This window comes from Petromyzon marinus, chromosome 31, assembly GCF_048934315.1.
Source record: "Petromyzon marinus isolate PM22_M1 ecotype Great Lakes invasive population chromosome 31, UKy_Petmar_22M1.pri1.0, whole genome shotgun sequence".
Lineage (NCBI taxonomy): Eukaryota > Metazoa > Chordata > Hyperoartia > Petromyzontiformes > Petromyzontidae > Petromyzon > Petromyzon marinus.
The window spans coordinates 14223464-14243628 of NC_133697.1; the positions used below are offsets into that span (position 1 = coordinate 14223464).

A 20165-nucleotide genomic window follows, 5' to 3' on the forward strand; every position below is an offset into this window, starting at 1 on the left:
CGCTGAATTAATGGGTGACGAAATGCACGTGGTTTACGCACGTACGTACACCTGGTTAGCACTGGCTTAACCATATCGGTGTCCTGTAAACACCGCAAGGTCTTTATGCAGTGTCTATATCTTATATGAGAATCCACTTTACTGTAATGATTCGACTCAATTTTAAGCAGGATATTACAACTTCTTTAGGCGTTTCATACTGTCAAGCAGAATATAAGACGCATGTAAAATGAAGCCATCAATTAAGACGTACGTGTGCTGCCTGTTCTGTTTCAGCAGCCGAGAGAGAAGGACTGAAACTTCATTTTTATCCCTTAACAGTCGATTACATCCCAATGTGTACACAGTGGAGAAAGGGGAACACAAGGTGCCCGAAGAAGCCTTGAGGGTGAGTAATTCTCAACGTTCATGCAATGAAGCACTGTGTAAGCAACGAGAGTACATGTGGGGGCACAAGCAAAGTGTGTTTACTCAAATAAGGCAGCCACACCAGCCGGCCTGTGGCAGTCTCTCCAAGTACTGGATGTGTTTAGTGATATCACAGCCATGATTGTCATCTATAAAACTGTCCTATTTTCTCAAACATAGAACGGTTTGATAAAACAAAATATATCTACGAATAGGGTTTACCCTTTCTGGAAATTAAACAGGTGTTAAAATCTTCAAACACCAAGAAGTAGATACCTTTTGCAAGGCATGTTATATTGCCAGAAAAGGGTATATATTTTTTATAATTTTGGTACTGGCCAAAAGGTCCCATAGATATAGAACGTTTTGCATGATAGCTTTCAAAAATGTCCACAGTGCATTCATACTTTAGTTTAAGGGTTGTGCAAAGTAACATTGTTTTACACATTTTGGAGAACATTTGCTATAGCATGTACACTCTTTGCTGCTGCGATAACAAACTTGCGTGCAGTTACAATTTGGATTTATAAAGTATCCAAACGCATCCATAGTTCAAGATGCTGTACGAATGGAGGAGTGTGCAAATTGAGAGAAAAGATGAATACATTTTTTGGAGAGAAAGTCATGAGGGGTGGAATACCACAGGGAGGAGTAGATAAATGAGATGACATTGTGGTAAAAGTGCGAATGAGGACTCTTCATTGAGGGAGAAAGTCACAGACAAGGAGGGGTTGGTGGAAGGTCTTGAGCCTGGACTTGGAGGGAGTCGTGAGTGCCGATAGCGTGTGGGAAGACATTGCCATGAGGGAAGATGTGTAGAAGGAGTGACCTCCCATTATTTGAAAGCGAAAGTTTATTCTGCTTGTTTATTTGGGACATTAACTAGAGGCTTTGAAAGAAGGCCTTTGTTGTTCGAACAGAGAACACGTAAAGGGGAGGAGCTCAAGATGAGGTGGGGGAGAGGTAGGTGGGAGACATGTCCGTAGACGATGTTTAAGACGGTGAGGCTGATCTTTTAGGATAATAATATTGGGAGCAATGGGAGGCAGTGAAGGGATCTGAATATTCAGGTAATATCTAGATCATTGCCGCAGGGAAAACGCCTGTGGTGGGATAATGTATTTGGTGTGCATATTTACAAATGCTGTAATCGCCATTATTTGTTAAAATGTTTTCTCGAGGTCTCCTAAACAAACACTCAAAGTGTGTAACGTTTGACTGTGGCCTTGTAAAGATAATATTTATACCTGCGTGAGGCTCTTGCTACTTTTGGCAGGGATATATGGGATCGCTGAGGCTGTGGCTTTGGAATGTGCATGGACCCACCCGTTGTTATGGTTTTGAAAGTTTTGGAATGTTTGTGTTTCTAACTGCTTTTCCATAAGCATAATTTATACCGTATTCTCCAGATTACACTACACTTTGGAAAGCAAGATCCATCCCAAACAAGTGCCCGGTGTGAATAAAGTTACTTAAACCCAGTCACACACAGGACCGCAAAGTGGAATACTTTTAACACCGTCACTGACGCAAGTGTGCGCGCATGTGTGACCACCAGCACGAGGGGTACAGCAGCACGATGCAGAGGCTGCAGGAGGAGCGTGGGGCCACCGCGTTGGAAGCGGCCACCTCGGATCAGGCCGCGCAGGATGACGGGCAGGCGGCGGCGGGCTCCTCGCAGGCCCCCGATCACGAGACGGCGGTCGACGGCGGCAGCAGCAGCAAGGGCCCTCACGGTGAGCCGTGTGGGAGGACGTCGCCACGTGGGCGCGAGGACTTTGCCTTGCGTTTACCGCTGTCGCCACTTACCTCTGCAGTCCGTGAGACCTAAGTGCGAGGTATTTTTCGGGACTTCATATGTATGCATGTATCTTGAACTTCTATCGCACCGTACGTAGCCAACCGTGGTAATTGGGAGGTGCGGGGGAAGGATAAACTAAGCACAAATGGAAGTTCTAAGGAAATTAGTTTTCAGTCTAGATTTAAAAGTGCATATAGCTCCAGTGGCTTCCTAATATAGGAAGGATGAGCGTTATAGACGGCCTCAGAAGTGGATGTGAAAGAGCGCGATGCAGTGACCGTCACTGGATAGGGCAGATGGCGGACAGCTGCTGCAATTTCTCCTTTCAGAGAGCAATTGGTAGATAAGAGCAGTGGTTGGTGACCAACTCTTATTGTACTGCAAATGGATAAACTGCCGAACAAGAAAGATGACCTTTATAAAATTACGAAGTGATCATATAGCTTACCATATGTACATGTAATAAATGCTACTGGTTGAGTGTGTGTCTTTTAAGATTGTGCAGCTGAAACTCTGCTTCAAGCTCCTAAACAGTAAATGCTGTGTACAGATAACCTTTATGTACAACTAAGAGCCGTCCGAGGTCACGTCTCCTGTTCAATGGACGTCTTAGTTTAAATAAGCACAGCAAAACGGATGCAATAGGAGTTCCTCATTAGTTAGTGTAATTGCTTGTTAAAGCATGGCTGGAGTTGAAATTGTGCTGGTGGCTTTTAAGATGTGTAATGGCGATGTCCCCATCTGTGTTATTGCCCTGCTTGTGTGTGCGCGTTCAATACGCTCGTGATGAAGACATTCCCAGAATGCATTATATTCCCAGAAGGCACTATATTCCCATAATGCAGTATATTCTCAGAAGTACTATAAAGATTAACCTTTTTTGAGACTCTTGTCCAGGCTGTAACTCAAAACCTGTGTACTGACTTTGACCATTTTAATTGTTGTCTGGCAACTATAGCTCACTTGTAGTTTGCCTGGTCACAATCCATTAAGATTGACAAAACATTTCTTACAGGGAGGGTGTTACTGTAGCATTATGGTTTAAACTTAACTGCTCCTAAATAAATAAATAACAATAAATGCTTTTTTTAATACAAATATATGTCCATATTTTACCAAATTTCAAACGTGTGTTGCTTGAGATATCTGGGCAACGATTAAAGATGTTGAGCAATTACAAAACTTTGGCCTAGAGCACCTTTTCGTGAAAACATGTGAACCCAGGAAGTGGTTAGGGAATCAGAAACTCGAAAAACATGACTGGAAATGCAATTCATTGGGACGGATGTAATAATGAGGGAAGGACGAGGGCTCTGTGCCTCCGTTAAGCACACGGGAAAGGAGGGGAGATTATGCTAATCTGCCGAATCATTTGGCCAAGGGGAACGGCCGTTTTCAAGGTGATAATGAGCCCGGGTGTCCTGGAAAAATGCCACAATCGTTTCTGCACGCCTGAATGCTTATTTGGAAATGTATTCACAGTTTCCCTATTTACTATTTTCACACCACAGTTATATTCAGTTTAATAAATATTTTTTTCATCATGGGGACTGCACACCGGTTGCCAAGGGAATGCTGCGATGGCATATGTACATATTTATGGTGAACTTTCGCACCGTACATAGGCAACCATGCTTATTTGTGGGTCTCTGGGTGTCTATGGATCTCTGGGTCTCTTTGGGTCTCTGGATCTGGCTGTCTGTGGGTGTCTGTGGGTCTCTATGTATGTAAGTTGAACTTATTTCGCACCGTACGTAGGCGACCGTGCTAATCTGTGGGTCTCTGTAGATCTCTGTGGGTCTATGGGTGTCTGTGGGTCTCTGTGTATGTATGTATTTTGAACTTAAGCACCGTACGTAGCCGACCGTGCTGGGGGAAGGACAACAAACTCAACACAAAAAGCAGTTCTAAAGAAATTCGTTTTTATTTTTTATTCAAAAGTGCATAGCTCCAGTCGCTTCCTAATATCGGAAGGAAGAGCGTTCCAGACGCCCGCTGAAGCGCATCTGAAAGTGCCGCGCGATGCGGTGACCGTCTTTGTTCGATCGTTCGACAAAAGCCTTTGCTGCTGCTGCGAGGATAAAAAGGCGCGCATTGGGCTTGCAATATGGTCGATGCTTAATTGATCCTCTGGCACAGCATTTGTAGCAAATATGGCAAGTTTCATAATCCCCCTGCCTCTGTTCACCCAGCAGCATAAATAGCGACACCACCGTTAGTCGTTCGGCAGACCAGGTGTGGTGGGGTCAAGTTTGGGTACTCTATGATCTTCCAAAATGTGTGGCCAGTGTGGAAGAGCAGGCTAAAAATACATTCTCTGGAGCTCCCCTTGGTAAGAACCCATTCCACCAGCAGTGGTGCGATGCTCCATTCACTGGGAATGTTAAAAACAGAAAATTCCTCACTTTGTGTCTTAGCTTTTAAGGTACAAATGAGATGTAAATTGTATTTGTAAAAACATATTCTAAATTTAATGACGATGAATATAAACAATACTTTATGAGATTCGAAGCTTTCGTGACTGCAGGAATTACTCGTTGGTTCTTTCGGTAAAGTCACGTAGAAAGTAAATAATTGAATCATTAATAGAATACAACGTTTCGATTGCAACACAATAAACCATCATCAGGTACGAATGAATGAGAAAAACAAACATGTTTAGCAATTTTGATTTAAAGCTTTCGTGACTGCAGTGATTCATGTTCTTGGTTCTTTCGAAAAAGTCGCGTAGAAGGGAAACAATAAAATAATAAAAATATAAAACAATAAAATGCTCGCGACGTTTCGACTGCAACACAAGCAATCATCATCAGGTGACTTTACCGAAAGAACCAAGAATATGTTTAGCAGTCTTTGGAAGAACGTAATCAGCCAGATGGGGTGTTGACTTGTGTTTGCTGACTCATTCATTCGTACCTGATGATGGTTGCTTGTGTTGCAATCTAAACGTCGTATTCTATTATTATTTAATTTATTTTCTTTCTATGTGATTTTACCGAAAGAACCAAAGAGTAATACTTTATGAGCTTTTGCAGAACTCAAAAACTGTACGTCTCCGTTTTACAGTACTGAGAAAAAATATCTGACTCAAAACCGTTACGAACACATAGTTTCGTCTCAAATGTCAGTGGCATTGTCTAACAAAGTGGAAGTGGAAATGGAGAACATTAAAGCCCTTAAGCTACTTTCAAAGGCATTAGGATTAAGCTGATTTTTTTTATTTTGAGCAAATGTGTATTTTGATCATGCAGATGTGTACGTGGGAGTGAATGTGAATATTAGGCCAGTGTATGAAGGTCAGTGTGTACAGCGTGCATGTACAGTATGGGTGATTGCGGTGGCGGTTACAGTGATGCGTGGGGCAATGTCACATAGCCCGACTGGCCCAAGTGAGATCCATTAATTCATACACATCATTTTTAATTAGTCTTCCCTCAATCTCAGCTTCTTATAGTCACCATCACCGTCATCATCATCATCCACGTATGTTTGTTCAACTTTTTAGCATCGTCCATAGCCAGCCGTGCTAATAGGAGGTGCGGGTGAAGGACATCCATGTTCTATACACTGCTGGATGAGTGCCTCTCCATGCCGATTCCATCTCTCATGGTTCTGCGATGCAACAATCACAAGCCCGCTCCTGCACCTGAGCCGATCTCATTGCTCCTTCTCCACTGTGGTTTGTACGCACTCTTATCCATCAGTCACCATCCCTTCCAGCGATGCTTATTCCATTGATGTTTTATATAAAATGTATATATATAAAGGCAGTCGGTAGTCGTAGGACAAAATATAAAAGGAAGTTTTTTTTTTAACAGCAGGGAGGTCAGCGGCACAGATGGCAGAGGGGAGTACGTTCCAGACTCTGGGAGCAGCAGAGGAGAATGAGTGACAGAGGAGAATGAGTGACAGAGGGGAATGAGTGACAGAGGAGAATGAGTGACAGAGGGGAATGAGTGACAGAGGAGAATGAGTGAGATTCAAAGTCAAGATGTTCCCCTGTATTTGCTTGCTCACACCACGGCTAGTGGAAGGGCCTCCACTAGAGGGAGCTCTAGAGGGTAAATCTTGGCCTACTCTTCCACGCTGGTCAGACGTCTTGAATGGGGTGGTAGTTACCCCACTGTACCCCATTACATGCGACTTGCCGATCGACTGGCAGAGATGCACCCGTTTGAGACGTTTGCCGTTGTTTCAACTACTGAGCCAGGAGACTTACGATATTCAGAAGCTACTGAAGCTATGCACTTTTAAAGCTAGATGGAAAACTTGTTGATTTGGAACGGTTTTTTATGTTTAGTTTGCTCTTCCCCTGCACCTCCGAGTAGCCCGGCTGGCTACGTACGGTGCGAAAGAAGTTCAACATACTTGCGACATCTCAGTGGACCTCCTCTTGGACGGGTTCCAGTTGTTGGCTTCCACATACAGACAAAACTGGTGACCTCTCAACTGAAGTCCAATGGGCTAACCATTGAAACAAATATAAACTCTACATGATGCTGTACATTCCCTTCTGAAAGTGAATTAATGCAAACCCTATGTCTACACCTGTATAGAAAGCAGACGTTATTGGAATGCAACACTTCTTAACTGAATAAAAAAAACACAAGTTTATGCAAGCAGTGCATGCAGATCTAGAATGAAATAACATCGATGATGCCTGGTTATGAAAACGTGATGCCACTTGTTCAGGATGAGTGCCCCAAACCCTTTTATTGAGGACGAGAAAACTAGGCTGCAGACCACATTTGTATATGAATATTATTATTCGACTACTGTAGTTATAATGTTTTACTTATACCACCCAAGAGGCATCGTTCAACAGCACTGCAGAATGGAATCATGGATCCATCTTGTCTGTAAAAAAAGTTCCGTCTGCTTTAGTGTGAGCACAATACGGTCTTACAACAGCGTAGAGTTTTATAAAGGGTCATTTTAAAACAAATTAAGTTAACACGTTATGCTTAAAGGCATAGTTAAACAACACATTAAAACTCATCTTATCCACAATGTTGTAGACACCAGGATTAATGTATTGCAAACTCCTGTTATTCATTATTTATTTTAAAGAAGATGGTCATGATCTTAGTGTGTATGTGTCATGTGCAATGGGTCACAGCAGGGCAATGTATCATGACAACTGTAGGGAAGTGCTTGCTAAAAAAAAATCTAATAACGGAGAGCTTCCTGCTATTCATTTTGTTTACACCATCTCATTTGCAATCACATCGCATGTTGATGAATATACTTCTGCACTGATAGTGCAGTGCAATATTTTACTCCATCGTTTAGATCACCGTGCCATGAATGTGGTATGTGGTGGTTGTGGTTGTGATAGTGGTACTGCAAATGTCCATTGTGGAGTTTATCTTGCACAGTAATATGCGTAGCAGCCTATGACCAAACCACCCAAAATGTGCCGATCTCTGCAGATCTCGGAAGCTAAGCAGGGTGGGTGAACACGATGCATAACCAGGCTGCCAAGGTGGGCAATGTAGAAGTAAAATCCCTTGTTATACTCTGCTTCTATGCTCCCACATCTCAGCTGCCTGTATTCACAAACCCCCACTGACCTGGGTGGTGAAGCATAGTCAAATACAGTGACCCTCGTTTCCAGCATGGCATGGGTAGAGCCCTCATCCAGGAGTGGATTTACCAAGGTACGTACAAGCCCACGTGTATCAGCATGCATGGTGCAAATACTGCACCGGAATGCTCGTGGAATATGTGGGGTTGTGTATGTGGGTCAGGGGAGGTCTGTGCGATGTCTACACACACACACGGTATGTGTAACTCTCATGCGTCTATACAGGATGTGCTTCCAGCCGCACATGCGAAATGTAGTGTCAAGGCGCCTAGAATTTAGGAGCATTGCATACTGCAAAGAAAGCGAAGCAGTTGCTGCCCACGTGCGCTCGACAAGTTGCAAGCAGCATGCCCTACCTAGCACACGAGCGTCTGGCTTTTGCAGGTAAAAGGGACATTCGCTCGCCTTGGTGATTAAGCTGACAGCTGGGGCGAGTGGAGTGCAGTCACGAAGGGAGGGGGTTTGCTGGAGGGGGTGCGGCTCCACCACGAGAAAGCATTGCTCCCCCCCCACTATATTAACCCCCTCCCAGACCCTACCCTCCCGTTTAATCTCTTTTGCATAATATGTTGTTATATGCCACCGGTGGTGACTTAAGGTCAGCTGCTGCACCTGATGCCCACTCACTGCTTGGCTTGCAGTAATTCACAAATAATTGCCGCAAAACATTATTAACGTGGAAGGGAAAGCCAAACGACGTCGAGAGGGCCTCTCTTGAGCTCTCTCTTGTGTTCCGTGGACAGGAGGCCCTCCAGAGTAGTAGGTAGGCCCTTCTGGTACAGGAGGCCCTCCAGAGCAGTAGGTAGGCCCTTCAGTACATGGAGGCCCTCCAGAATAGTAGGTAGGCCCTTCAGTACAGGAGGCCCTCCAGAGTAGTAGGTAGGCCCTTCAGTACAGGAGGCCCTCCAGAATAGTAGGTAGGCCCTTCAGTACATGGAGGCCCTCCAGAATAGTAGGTAGGCCCTTCTGGTACAGGAGGCCCTCCAAAGTAGTAAGTAGGCCCTTCAGTACAGGAGGCCCTCCAGAGTAATAGGTTGGCCCTTCAGTACAGGAGGCCCTCCAGAGTAGTAGGTAGGCCCTTCTGGTACAGGAGGCCCTCCAGAGTAGTAGGTAGGCCCTTCTGGTACAGGAGGCCCTCCAGAGTAGTAGGTAGGCCCTTCAGTACAGGAGGCCCTCCAGAGTAGTAAGTAGGCCCTTAAGTACAGGAGGCCCTCCAGAGTAGTAGGTAGGCCCTTCTGGTACAGGAGGCCCTCCAGAATAGTAGGTAGGCCCTTCTGGTACAGGATGCCCTCCAGAGTAGTAGGTAGGCCCTTCAGTACAGGAGGCCCTCCAGAGTAGTAGGTAGGCTCTTCAGTGCAGGAGGCCCTCTAGGGTAGTAAGTAGGCCCTTCTGGTACAGGAGGCCCTCCAGAGCAGTAGGTAGGCCCTTCTGGTACAGGAGGCCTTCCAGAGCAGTAGGTGTAGGCCCTTCTGGTACAGGAGGCCCTCCAGAGCAGTAGGTGTAGGCCCTTCTGGTACAGGAGGCCCTCCAGAGCAGTAGGTGTAGGCCCTTCTGGTACAGGAGGCCCTCCAGAGCAGTAGGTGTAGGCCCTTCTGTCAGCAGTGGTGTGAGCAGCCATCGCAGGGCTGCACCTTTAGCTTTTTAATGGCCTCCATTGCGTTGTTTCTAGTTTTTGCGAGTCTGAAATGTTACACAATCATCTAAATTGCACGAATTGTTAATACCGGAATATGTTCTTCCTGGCACAATTTGTTACACGTATCGTGAGAATAAGAATCTCGTTAAATTGATGAATCCATGATTTGTTGCATTCCTACTCACAGCACCTATCCGCTGTTAATCCTTCACCTTTAAAGGTTCTGCTGTGTAAACTGTAACGCGCGGTAGCACTGCTTGAAGCGTAACATTCTTCAGCAAAACGCTTGCAAGTGTTTAGAATGTGGCGTGTTAAATTTTCCAGTTGCAAACCTGGCTGCCCGCTGTAATAGGTACTAGGTATGAGGTGAAATGTGCCAGAAAAAAAACATGCAATCTTACTACATTGATTGTGAAAAATGTGCGTGACTGGTTTAGCGTTGGAGCAGTGCCGTTCATTATGGTGTGACGGTGATGGTCGTTGCTCTAATGCTCGTTTATGAAACAGCGGTGGGTATTTGAAAATAGCTACATTCTTTAACGTGCTCGCGTATTCGGGCGCAATGGAATGATGAAAAACAGATGTTAACGGTCGCCTGAGAAATGTGTGCGTGCCCGCTTGTGTGTGATGTGTGTGCGCGTGCTGGTGTTGGCAGGCTGATTTTCAGTGCAATCTGCTTCTGGGGGTGTGAGTGGACAAAGCAAGACTGATGAATTAGACACTCTTTAATGTGTTTGTCAGTGTGGACACTTTATATATGCAGGCGTACATTTATGTTTCTGAAAATTGGGGTGTCTTTACTTGTGGCTGTAGGTGTGCATATAGGGAGTGGTGGTGTAGCTGTAATTGCACCGAGCTAATGACCCCAGTAGCCTAGGTTAGAGTCTTTGCCATCCGTTTCAAGCATTACGTGAAATTAGGACTCATCAGCACGGTATAGTCGCTGCTGTAAAGTGTACCTCCGCATGCGGTTTCCATTTGGCAGGCTTTGCAGGAGTGGCCAACGGTGATAATATATTTAATTATATATTAAATATAATGACTCGTGTACTTGTGCATGCACGACACATATAACCCCGGAGCATATATAAATTAAGATTCAAGATAATACAATTTAGATGCAAAAGCTGGGATTATTTTTTTGTATTAATGCTCAGGATCGGGGTCGACAACAATGACAAATCACATTAACCATTCAATTTGCGTGACGTTAAGGCAGACGTGTTAACGTTAATTGGGTTAACTGGGCGAGGTTCAACTGAGGCCATCTGGCAAATGTAAGTGGCACTCTGTTGACAGCCACCATTCTCATTCGGTCATTCAGTCACGTCTAACAAGGCCTTGGCTTTCTTTAGTGCCGCTCGATTACGAACAACCGTAGGTTGTATTATGGCCTCTTTTAGCATGACAGAATAGGGGTCACGAAAACAGAAGTCCACACGCTGTTGTAATCATCGATTAAAAGTTGCGTTAACAGATGGTGTGGGGAACGCGGTAAGAAGGAGAAATTGGTTGGTCAGGCGATTGAGAAAAAAAAATATCCTTGATTTGATGTAATGCATAAGCTGGTAGCTGCGTAGCAGGCTGGTAAATGTGGTAAATGTGGAACTATCGTGCATCCTTGTGCTGACCGGTTTGAGTCAGTGTTATTTGACTCATTGTTATTTTGACTCATTGTATACGAGTTGCTATTTTCGTCATTCATAACCTCTGCTTTTACATATTCATTCGTCATTTTGCACAGTTGGGTAGAGTACCAGAATGGCCGGCTACCCTTGCATTCAGTGACATGTCTTGTAGCCTAGCTCTCGTAGTGTCTACCGTAGCCCAATTGCGATTCGAGTTATCTTCAAGGCTTAACATTCGAACGCTTGGCACTGCATTGTCCATTGCAGTCTCGCTCGCGTGCCACGGCTTCATTGACAATTGAGGCCGTCGTTCTGCTAATGCACCGCTAAAGCCCCCCCCACAAGCCGCCCCCCGATTGTGCGAGTGTGAGGCCAAGGACCTCCTGTGCAGGTGGCACGGTGAGGCCGAGGACCTCCTGTGCAGGTGGCACGGTGAGGCCAAGGACCTCCTGTGCAGGTGGCACGGTGAGGCCAAGGACCTCCTGTGCAGGTGGCACGGTGAGGCCAAGGACCTCCTGTGCAGGTGGCACGGACTGCAGTGACCAGATGAGAGTTGACCGGTGTGGAATCCACTCGGTCATAATTGTCACCCAGAATTGGGTTACTTGCCTTTATTGTGTTTCTAATGTTGTAAATGTTGTGGCCGTTATGCCATTATGTGACCGAGGCTGCAATCAACACACCGGTGCCACAGTGACACGAGCTGACAAGCCAACTGGTCTAGACCTGCATTATACTGCTCCGCTATCCAATAGCTTTCTCCGGGTGATACGTTTTTGAAAAGAAACAAAGGCAAAAGAAAAAAAAGCTAATTCCGCTAATGTGTTTGCGTGCGGTTGGTTCACAGCGGCGAAGGCACCGATCACAAAGTGCTTTGTCTGGCTTGAAGGCACGCTGCTTTGTACAGTGCATGATTCAAAGGGAGTGCAGGAAAACTGGGGGGGGGGGGAGTATAAACGGATGGGTTGTGACGGAGAATGTGGTGACGTGGCACACACCACCCCGCCTTCCCGCAGGCCAGGAATGACATCCTCAGGGAGGATGAAGGGCAGGAAGCGGGGCCGAGCAGCTATAACGGACTGCCCCACAGCTACTCAGAGATGAGCGGGAGCGATTAATAACACTTCTTCTGTGTCTGTGTGGGTGTGCGCGTCTGTCCGCCTGCTGCCTCTTGTGCAAAGCAGGCTGGTTGTGCAGAAATGTGTTTACCAGCGAGTGTGTGTTCTTGTTATGTTGTAAGCTTTATATTAATTAATTATTATATAAAAAAATCTGCTATTGTACATTGGTCCTGAGTACAGTGTATAAAAATATATGCAATTGCATCTTATTTTGGGACTTTTTTAAGGAATGCAAAGTGTAAAAAAAAATCTTTCTTCAAAAGAACAAAGGTGGAGCTTCATGAATGCAGAATAAAACTTGTAATATATTAATTACATTTATATGTAGACAAAATTAATTCATTTTTATATGGAGCAAAACGTGCATAGAAACATCATGTAAATGAAAGACTTGCATGCACACTGGATATGTTACTGACATTTACACCACTTGCCGTACTGCACTAGAGGCTGTTACCCAGTGTCATTGAAGCTGTTAGGGCCCTGGTGAGATGTCTTGAACAGCAGTAGAATCAGAATCTTTGTTTAGACTGTGCAGTGCATGGGGGGGGGGAGGGCTACTGTTGGTCGTCATGGAGACCCTAGGAGATACACGGCCCCCCTAACCGCAATCGTATAGAGTGGGGGGCCTTTTTTGACTGCATTGTCTGCTCATGCATTTACGCAGACCGGCCAACAGCGGGCCCTCTTTTCAACCATGAGCCTCCTGCTTTACTACAAAAGGATGATGGTGAAACTCCTCTTTATCAAATTCCTGTCTGCTACTTCCCTAATGCACACCGCTAGTTGATCCGTACATGGACTATTTCCATCCACGGATAATAGGATTTGTAGTCTCCCAGAAGCACTAACGTGATCGAATTTGTAAACATTTTTGCACGTTATAATTGCACAAAGCAGCGTGGAGAGATGGAATTCTACTGAGAGACAGAGGAGCCACGGGGGTTATAGAGCACGTGCAGGTTAGTGACATCATTCAAATTGTTACAATGTGTAAGTGTGCGTGTGCAGGACACGTCGCTAGAAGTAGCGTTGGCCGATATTTAAGTTATCACTGAGTGGCAGCCAAGGAACGTGCAAGTGCTAGGTAGATTATTACATCATTACTTGCCTCTAACAGTCTGTTAAGGCTATATAGGGGGATCTTTGTCCTTTATTACATCACAGGATCCGAAGAGATGGCATTGCCTTGGGGGAGGTTTTCATCCAGTAGTGGATTGACCCGGGCTGATGATGATGACCATGAAAAATAATTATTTTCACAGATAGCTCTTTCCATGATAACTGCCCAATTGTTAATGTATCCCTGACAATACGCATTAATTATACAGCATAGGCCCTTTCTTTGTATTGTTTTGCTTCAGCATGCGGTACTTCCAATGGCTTACTGTGTCACGGTAGTAATGTCCTTCTTCCAGAACGGTCGCACTGCATCTTTAGACTTCGTAGGGTGCTGCTGGAGATACTCAGCCATTTTGTTACGTGGTTTATTTTGTTAAAATAGGAATGCTCAGATTAATCCCATGTAAACAGCTGCACATGAGTACATTTTATGACGGTTTATTCAGCCATACATCTTGTAAGTTCTTAGTTAATGCGCAAAGCATGCATTTGAAGTACATCTTATTATCTACATCTTTGAACACATTAAGTGCTGAATATTGACCTGATAATATCTGCCTCATTTTTCCCTCACTCTTGTATTTTGCCCCTTCCTGCGCAACTGTCGTTATTATCTTGTTTACTTTTACTGTATTCCTGTCACATGTATTTGCTGTCAATACTGTCATCTGTATTGTGTTTCCTCTAAATTACTATTTATCCACGTCGTCCCTTGGCATTGCCTTTCATTTTGTTCCATCTCTTCTCACCCATCTGTTTTTTTCTTTGTCTGTTCCTCTCCCCCCCCACCTCCCATGTCTCATTTGCACTGTCGCTGTCAATTAACACTTACCCAGAGGCCCCTGCTCCTGCATCCCGTGGGACCCCTCTGTACGGGAGGCCGTCGTGGTGGGGTGAGAGCGACGGGGAGTGGAAGGGCCTCGGGGCCACGGACTCCTCCCTGCATAGAGACAAGTTCAGTGGGACCGACGGTGCAGCAATGCAACACTACCCCTCTCCTCCGGGTTCGTGTTTCCACCACACTGTGACCTGTCATAGCAGCTCTAGTTAATGAATCGTCATTACTGTGATCAACATCACTGTAATGATCATTATTACAATTTGTGTTTTATTTTATGCTGCTTCAAGCATGTGCAAGCCCATCGAGGCACTGTGTTTGTTTTATTTGGGCGGGCGTTGTTTTTTAATCTGACATGTCATGCTTTTTATGCGTTTATTTTTTATTGGGCGGCAGGGTGGTACAGTGGTAACACGCGTGTGTCGCAGCGAGAGGGGCTTGGGTTTCATTACTTTCTTAGGTGCCTTTCTGCGTGGAGTTTGTATTTTCTCTCCCGCTGTTATGCATGGGTTTCCTTCGTTGCATCCAGTTTGTTCTCGTAACTAAAATAACATACACTGGAACTGGTATATGCCAAACATCCCAATGCTGTCCAATTAACTGCAAATTATAGAAATGGGATTACACACAGCAACATCACCGGTGTTATTTTTCTCAACTGCCTTGCAATCGCATTCTTTTTAATGTTCAACTAGAGGTTTCGGTGTTCTTTACACTCCATGTTAAATTCAATAGCCACCTGTGTGACAGGCCACTTAAGTCATGTGATCCGTCAAAGTGCACCTTCCATGCTCTTCCTACCATCTGGCCGAAGGAAGTGATGGCTATGTGTGGCGATATCAGTGGCATTGGCCATGATTGCCCTAACCTTGACATCGTAAACAATATCTTACTTTTTTGCAGGAATTTATTTTAGTCCAGACAAAACTAAATAAAGATCAACGGTACAACATACGTTGTGGGGACTGTGTTGGTATTTATGTACAGATGGAAAACACCTTACGGCTATTTCCATTAATACTGCTATGTGACGGAAAATATTATATCTCAGGCAGTTGCCCTTATTCTAAGCAGAGATAAATAACACGTGGAAATATTGACTGCTTTATAGTTGGGTATTGTATTTACATTGTGGTGCAGCAATTGGAACATGGATTTAAATCATTTGGAATTTGGCAATGGATGACATTAACCATTTTCTTTCATCAACATTGCGTATGGAACAAACCCATACACGTGGAAATTACACGTCTTCTTTCATATGGCCAGGTTCAGTTGTAAGTGATTTAACCTTCATTTAATCAGATCCCTTAAGAGTTGGTTGATTGGGGCAGCGCGAAGATACGTGGATCATCGTTTGGAATTCATAGCCGCAGTCACACACATGATAGTCTGATGTTCCTTATTTAATTCAGTAAAGTAGACCAATCGTAAAGTTCAACAATGCATCAAGGGAGACCTGTTTGTGCACAGTTACACCGTGCGAAAACAGGTTATTGAACAATAATAAAATAAAAGCGCGCACTGCTCTAATGTAGTCCGTTTAACACGTGGGCTTTCGCGACCAATATTATCCATTGTAGAGGTTTTTGTTGGGTTAGGTCGCATAATTGGTATGTTTTGTTTACGTGATAAACCTTAATAATTGGCTGTGTCGGGTGGTGGACGGGTTTAACGACACATTCGTATTTACGAAATCTAACACAAAAAAACCTCTTATGCTTTTAATGTACTTCATAAGTAGGTATTTGAGTTATAGAAGGCATTGCTGTGTGTGAAAATACCAGACTTTGTGAACATCGATAGAAATTTACAGTTTACACCACGCACGCAGTGCACTGGATATGGCTGGTACGTGCGTGCACATCCGCGTGCCGCAGATTTGACCGTGCGCTTGTTTATTTGGCATAAAACATTTAACGGCGCAGACGGAGCGAGTGAAGAGGAGGCACAGAAGAGCGGCGTGGGCTCGTTGTACATGGAGGGAGCCAACGGCTACGCTGGGCTGCGCCGGGAGCCCAGCTACTTTGAAATTCCCACCAAGGAGCTGCAGAGAGAGGGCTCGGAGCCACCCACCAGGGACACCGACTGCACCGCCAACGCGGTACGGCCCCGTTGAGAGAGCGCCGGGCACAAGGGGCGCATTTCGCCAAATCATCCGGCATGCACCCCGGTGATTTGGTGACCACGAAAGCGTAAAACAGAGGGGTGTAGGCTGCTAATTAATGTTTCGCATGTGTTCATGTTAATAGAATCGGAGAAATATTACTTGTGGATGTCATCAAAATTTAAATTGTAGAATTCCTGTGAGGGGAGTTAATCGGCAAATGAATTCTATTCGCAATTATCAGACATTTTTTGCAGATAAGTGGAGTAAATTCGTGGATAACACGAATTTACTCCACTTATCTGCAAAAAATCGTCCACATCACCGTTGATGAGAGGAGTCATTCTGCAGTAGTAATAATACAATTTGGCATACTGCTGCGCCGTGTAATGCTAACTTAACCCACTGTCTTTGCGGTCCGCACAGACCGACCCCGGCTCCCCCTTCGTCAGCGGGCCGGGCCACGCCTCGTTCACCATCGAGTTCGACGAGAACTCGCCGGGCAAGGTGACCATACGAGACCATGTCCCGGGAGCGCCGGCCGGCAGCGGCGGAGGTGGCGGCGGCGGCGGCGCCGCGGGCAGCGTGTGCTCGGGCAGCCCCGGCCCCGGCCAGCCGGGGGGGCGACCGCGCCTCTCCGGCCGGGACTCGCCGAGGATCGCGGCGGACGGCGTGGTGGGGGTGGCCGCTGCCGCCGACAGCAAGGTGGCCGATTGGTTGGCGCAGAGCGGCGTGCCAGCAGCGTGTGCCAGACGCTCCGCTCGCAAGGCCGGGGACCCTGTCGTCAGTGCCAAGGGCGAGGCGACGGCCAATGGCAAGGCCTTCAAAGGCAGGTCATGACCCCTTTTTTCCTTGAAGTGATTAATGTAAGGGTTGAGGATGACGGGGTGAGTCGAGGATAGTGCTCCGAGCCAGCAGCATTGAGATTTAAGTGTTAGAATGTGACTCGGTTTGATTAAAATGTTCATTTATAAAATTTCAACTTGCTTGGACTTCATTGGTTCATGAATATTGGCCGCCCACACACGCTGATTTACCAATCTCTTTTACTTGGTACCCTGCATCGACGTCGCATCTACTTTTATCTATTATTTCAACTTACAAATTGTAACTCTGTGCCACCGTCAGGGAGCAAACACGAGGACGGCACGCAGAGCGATCGCGAAGATGAGAGCGTCCGCGGCTCGGGAGGAGGGAAGGGCGGCTCTTTGCGCGACGCCCTCGCCAAGCACCGTCTGGAGCAGCAGCAGGCGCGTCTCCGCTCGCGCGACGACGGCGGCGGCGGCGGCGACGGCGGCGGCGGCGGCGGGGGGGGCGGGGGGGGCGCCTCCTCCCCCGGCCCGGCCCAGCAGGGGACGCCGCCCGCACAGCGCCAAGGCGTGCCCGGCCACGGCGCCGCCTTCACCATCGAGTTCTTCTTCAACGAGGACGATGGGAACCCGCGCAAGCGTCGCTCCAACTCGTTTTCGCCGGGCTCGGCCCCGGAGGCGGCCGACGGCGGCCCGCTGACGGCGCTGCGCGGCAAAGTGGGGCGCGCCGAGCGGCCCTCCGCCTCCCCGCGGGAGACGGAGCCTCGCGGGAAGCCGCCGGCGACGTCGAACGGGGAGCGGCGCTCTCGGGAGGGCTCACCGCACACCGGGGAGACGAGGCTCCTCTCCGAAAAGACGTTTGTGTCGGTCTCCGTGGGGCCCAGGCCCGAGCTGCCGCGCACGTCGCCGGACGGGGACGCGCAGAAGAACGGGGACGGCGGCTCGGGGGTGGGCGGCCGAGGCGGCGACCACCGTGGTTTGCTCGCGGAAATTGGAGAAACTTCGAAGGTCGGCGAGGACGCGATAGCCGGCCTGCACCGCCAGCTGCACCTTGGGGACACCATGCCAAATCAATGTCACAAAGCCTCTTTTAATTCGGCTACAGATGATGAAATGCATTTGTTTGTTATCCACATACTTTGACTGATTAATCAGTACTCCTCATAAAATAACGTCCAACGCCTTGAAAATAGACAAGCTGTTTAAATATTAACGTAATGCCAAGTGGCAGCTAATGCTGCTTTGTTGTATCTTGCTTAGAAATAAATTTGGCAGACCTAATAACTGTATAGATTTTTCCAGATCAAGTACTTTCAACAACTAGAGAAACCAGCAAGCAATTGTTAACATGATCGCACACTGCCCCTGCAGTGATGCAGCAGCACGCGCCAATGTGCATACATAAGGATTTATCATTATACTTTTTATTCAAAGAATGAGATTATACCTTCTTGATCAGATTGTTTGTGCCATAGGCTTTCATGAGTTGGCTACGGCAAATTAAATGTATTCATAATTCCGTGAACATTTAGTTGCAAACTTGATAGCAAAAGAAAACACGGAGACTTTTGAGAACAGTGTCAGAACTACCCGAAGTTGCCCTGTGTGGCTGACTTGTTATTTCTAAACTTAAACAAAATGTACACTCCTTAGTGGTTGTTTGGCACTAACTGCTTCCTAGTGAGTATTGTATTTGTCAGGTTTGCCTACGAAGATTTTGAGTTCATGATTTGATTATTGACTGTCTATGTTATACTGGAGTGATATTTTTGTTTGTTAGGTGAATTGGTCAACGGAATTTTTTTAGTACATTTCTTACAGCTTAACGATGTTTTGTGTTAATTCGCAATTCAGTTATATCATGGCTGAAGTAGCTTGAATACAACTAACAATAATATATCAAGGCACTATCACTGCAGTAGGTACTTAGTCAGATGGTGGGCTTCAATTCAACCAGGCCTTCGAAGTCTGGTGTTGGCTGTGCAAAGGCTGTAGGCTCTACCAGAAGGATGAAAGCATTTGAAGGGGCTTTGGCATCAATGGTATTGTCGTTGATGACCTCTTGACCTTGACCTCTATATCCCAGGTATATGGAGTATCAGTCAACGTCAGCTCATCCCTTCCTCACACGGACAAAGATGGGAAAACAAAGGCAGATGGCATAACAGCAGCGTCGGCTGCTTTGGGATGGAAGGATGGAAAACCTGAACTGGAGTGGCAGAGTGGATTGGGAGGAACCATAGCGGTCTACCCAGTAACACAATTAACTGGCACAGATCCTTTGGCACAGGTATTTTTCTCGCTTATTTGAACATCTTTTTACACATTTACCTTGTGCGTTGTGTGCGTATGACGTGTTTTTAACCGCTGAGTTAAACTCCTTCCGAAGAGTAGGGAGGTTAAACTCCTTCCGAAGAGTAGGGAGGTTAACTTCAGTGTTAAAACAAGTGTAGTACGTGTAATGTCATGCGTAATGTCTGTTTTGGTGCATGGGTCAAAGCAAATAAAACCCGATGCTTTTGTTGCCTTCAGATACAGACGCGTTTGTACGAAGCTCGTAACTTCTGGCAGAATAGAATTAAGCGCACAGCAAATTTGCATGAGAACATGGCATGTAATTGTAGATGTACTTCTGCAGAAGATAATACAATGGGTTGCTTGCATGTGGCGGACAAAGGCGTGCTGCTTGTTACCAGAGCAGGTACCGAGATTGACATCTGTTGGTCAGCAACCAAATGGAAGACTTCAAACCACACGAAGTGATCCTTTAAAAGCACATCTTTGAGTCGAATGTTGGCTCTGCAAAACAGCTATTGGGTCCAGCAGAAGGAATTGATGGTGAGGTGTGGTGGCATCAACATCGCTGGCGGCGATGACCCTTTGATCTTGATTCCATTAACGTTTCGTTTCCCGTATTTCAAAAACGGCTGTGAACCTTTCTGGTTCATTTCCCAATTGCCCACACGGGAGGTTCCTGGAGACGTTTTAGTGTCTCTTTGTGCTTTTGTGCTTGTAGCTTGATTGGGAAAACATTGGTTATGGTCTTTCTAAAAGTGCGGTTCCACATGTGTTATTTAGTCAATTAAAATACTTAACCTGGAAAATCCC

At 46.1% G+C, this 20165-nt stretch overlaps 1 protein-coding gene across 6 annotated transcripts in view; it reads left to right on the forward strand.

The window, feature by feature from the left end:
- Positions 1-20165, forward strand: part of LOC116947890 (centrosomal protein of 170 kDa-like) — an 88853-nt gene that overhangs the window by 31373 nt on the left and 37315 nt on the right. For 5 of the 6 annotated variants that reach the window (XM_076071141.1, XM_076071139.1, XM_076071140.1 and 2 more), the window contains exons 6-12: positions 330-388; positions 1967-2144; positions 14140-14307; positions 16070-16245; positions 16675-17081; positions 17381-18065; positions 19144-19347. In XM_076071141.1, coding sequence (XP_075927256.1) covers positions 330-388; positions 1967-2144; positions 14140-14307; positions 16070-16245; positions 16675-17081; positions 17381-18065; positions 19144-19347 — 1877 coding nt within the window. The other variant, XM_076071144.1, reaches the window with a different exon arrangement.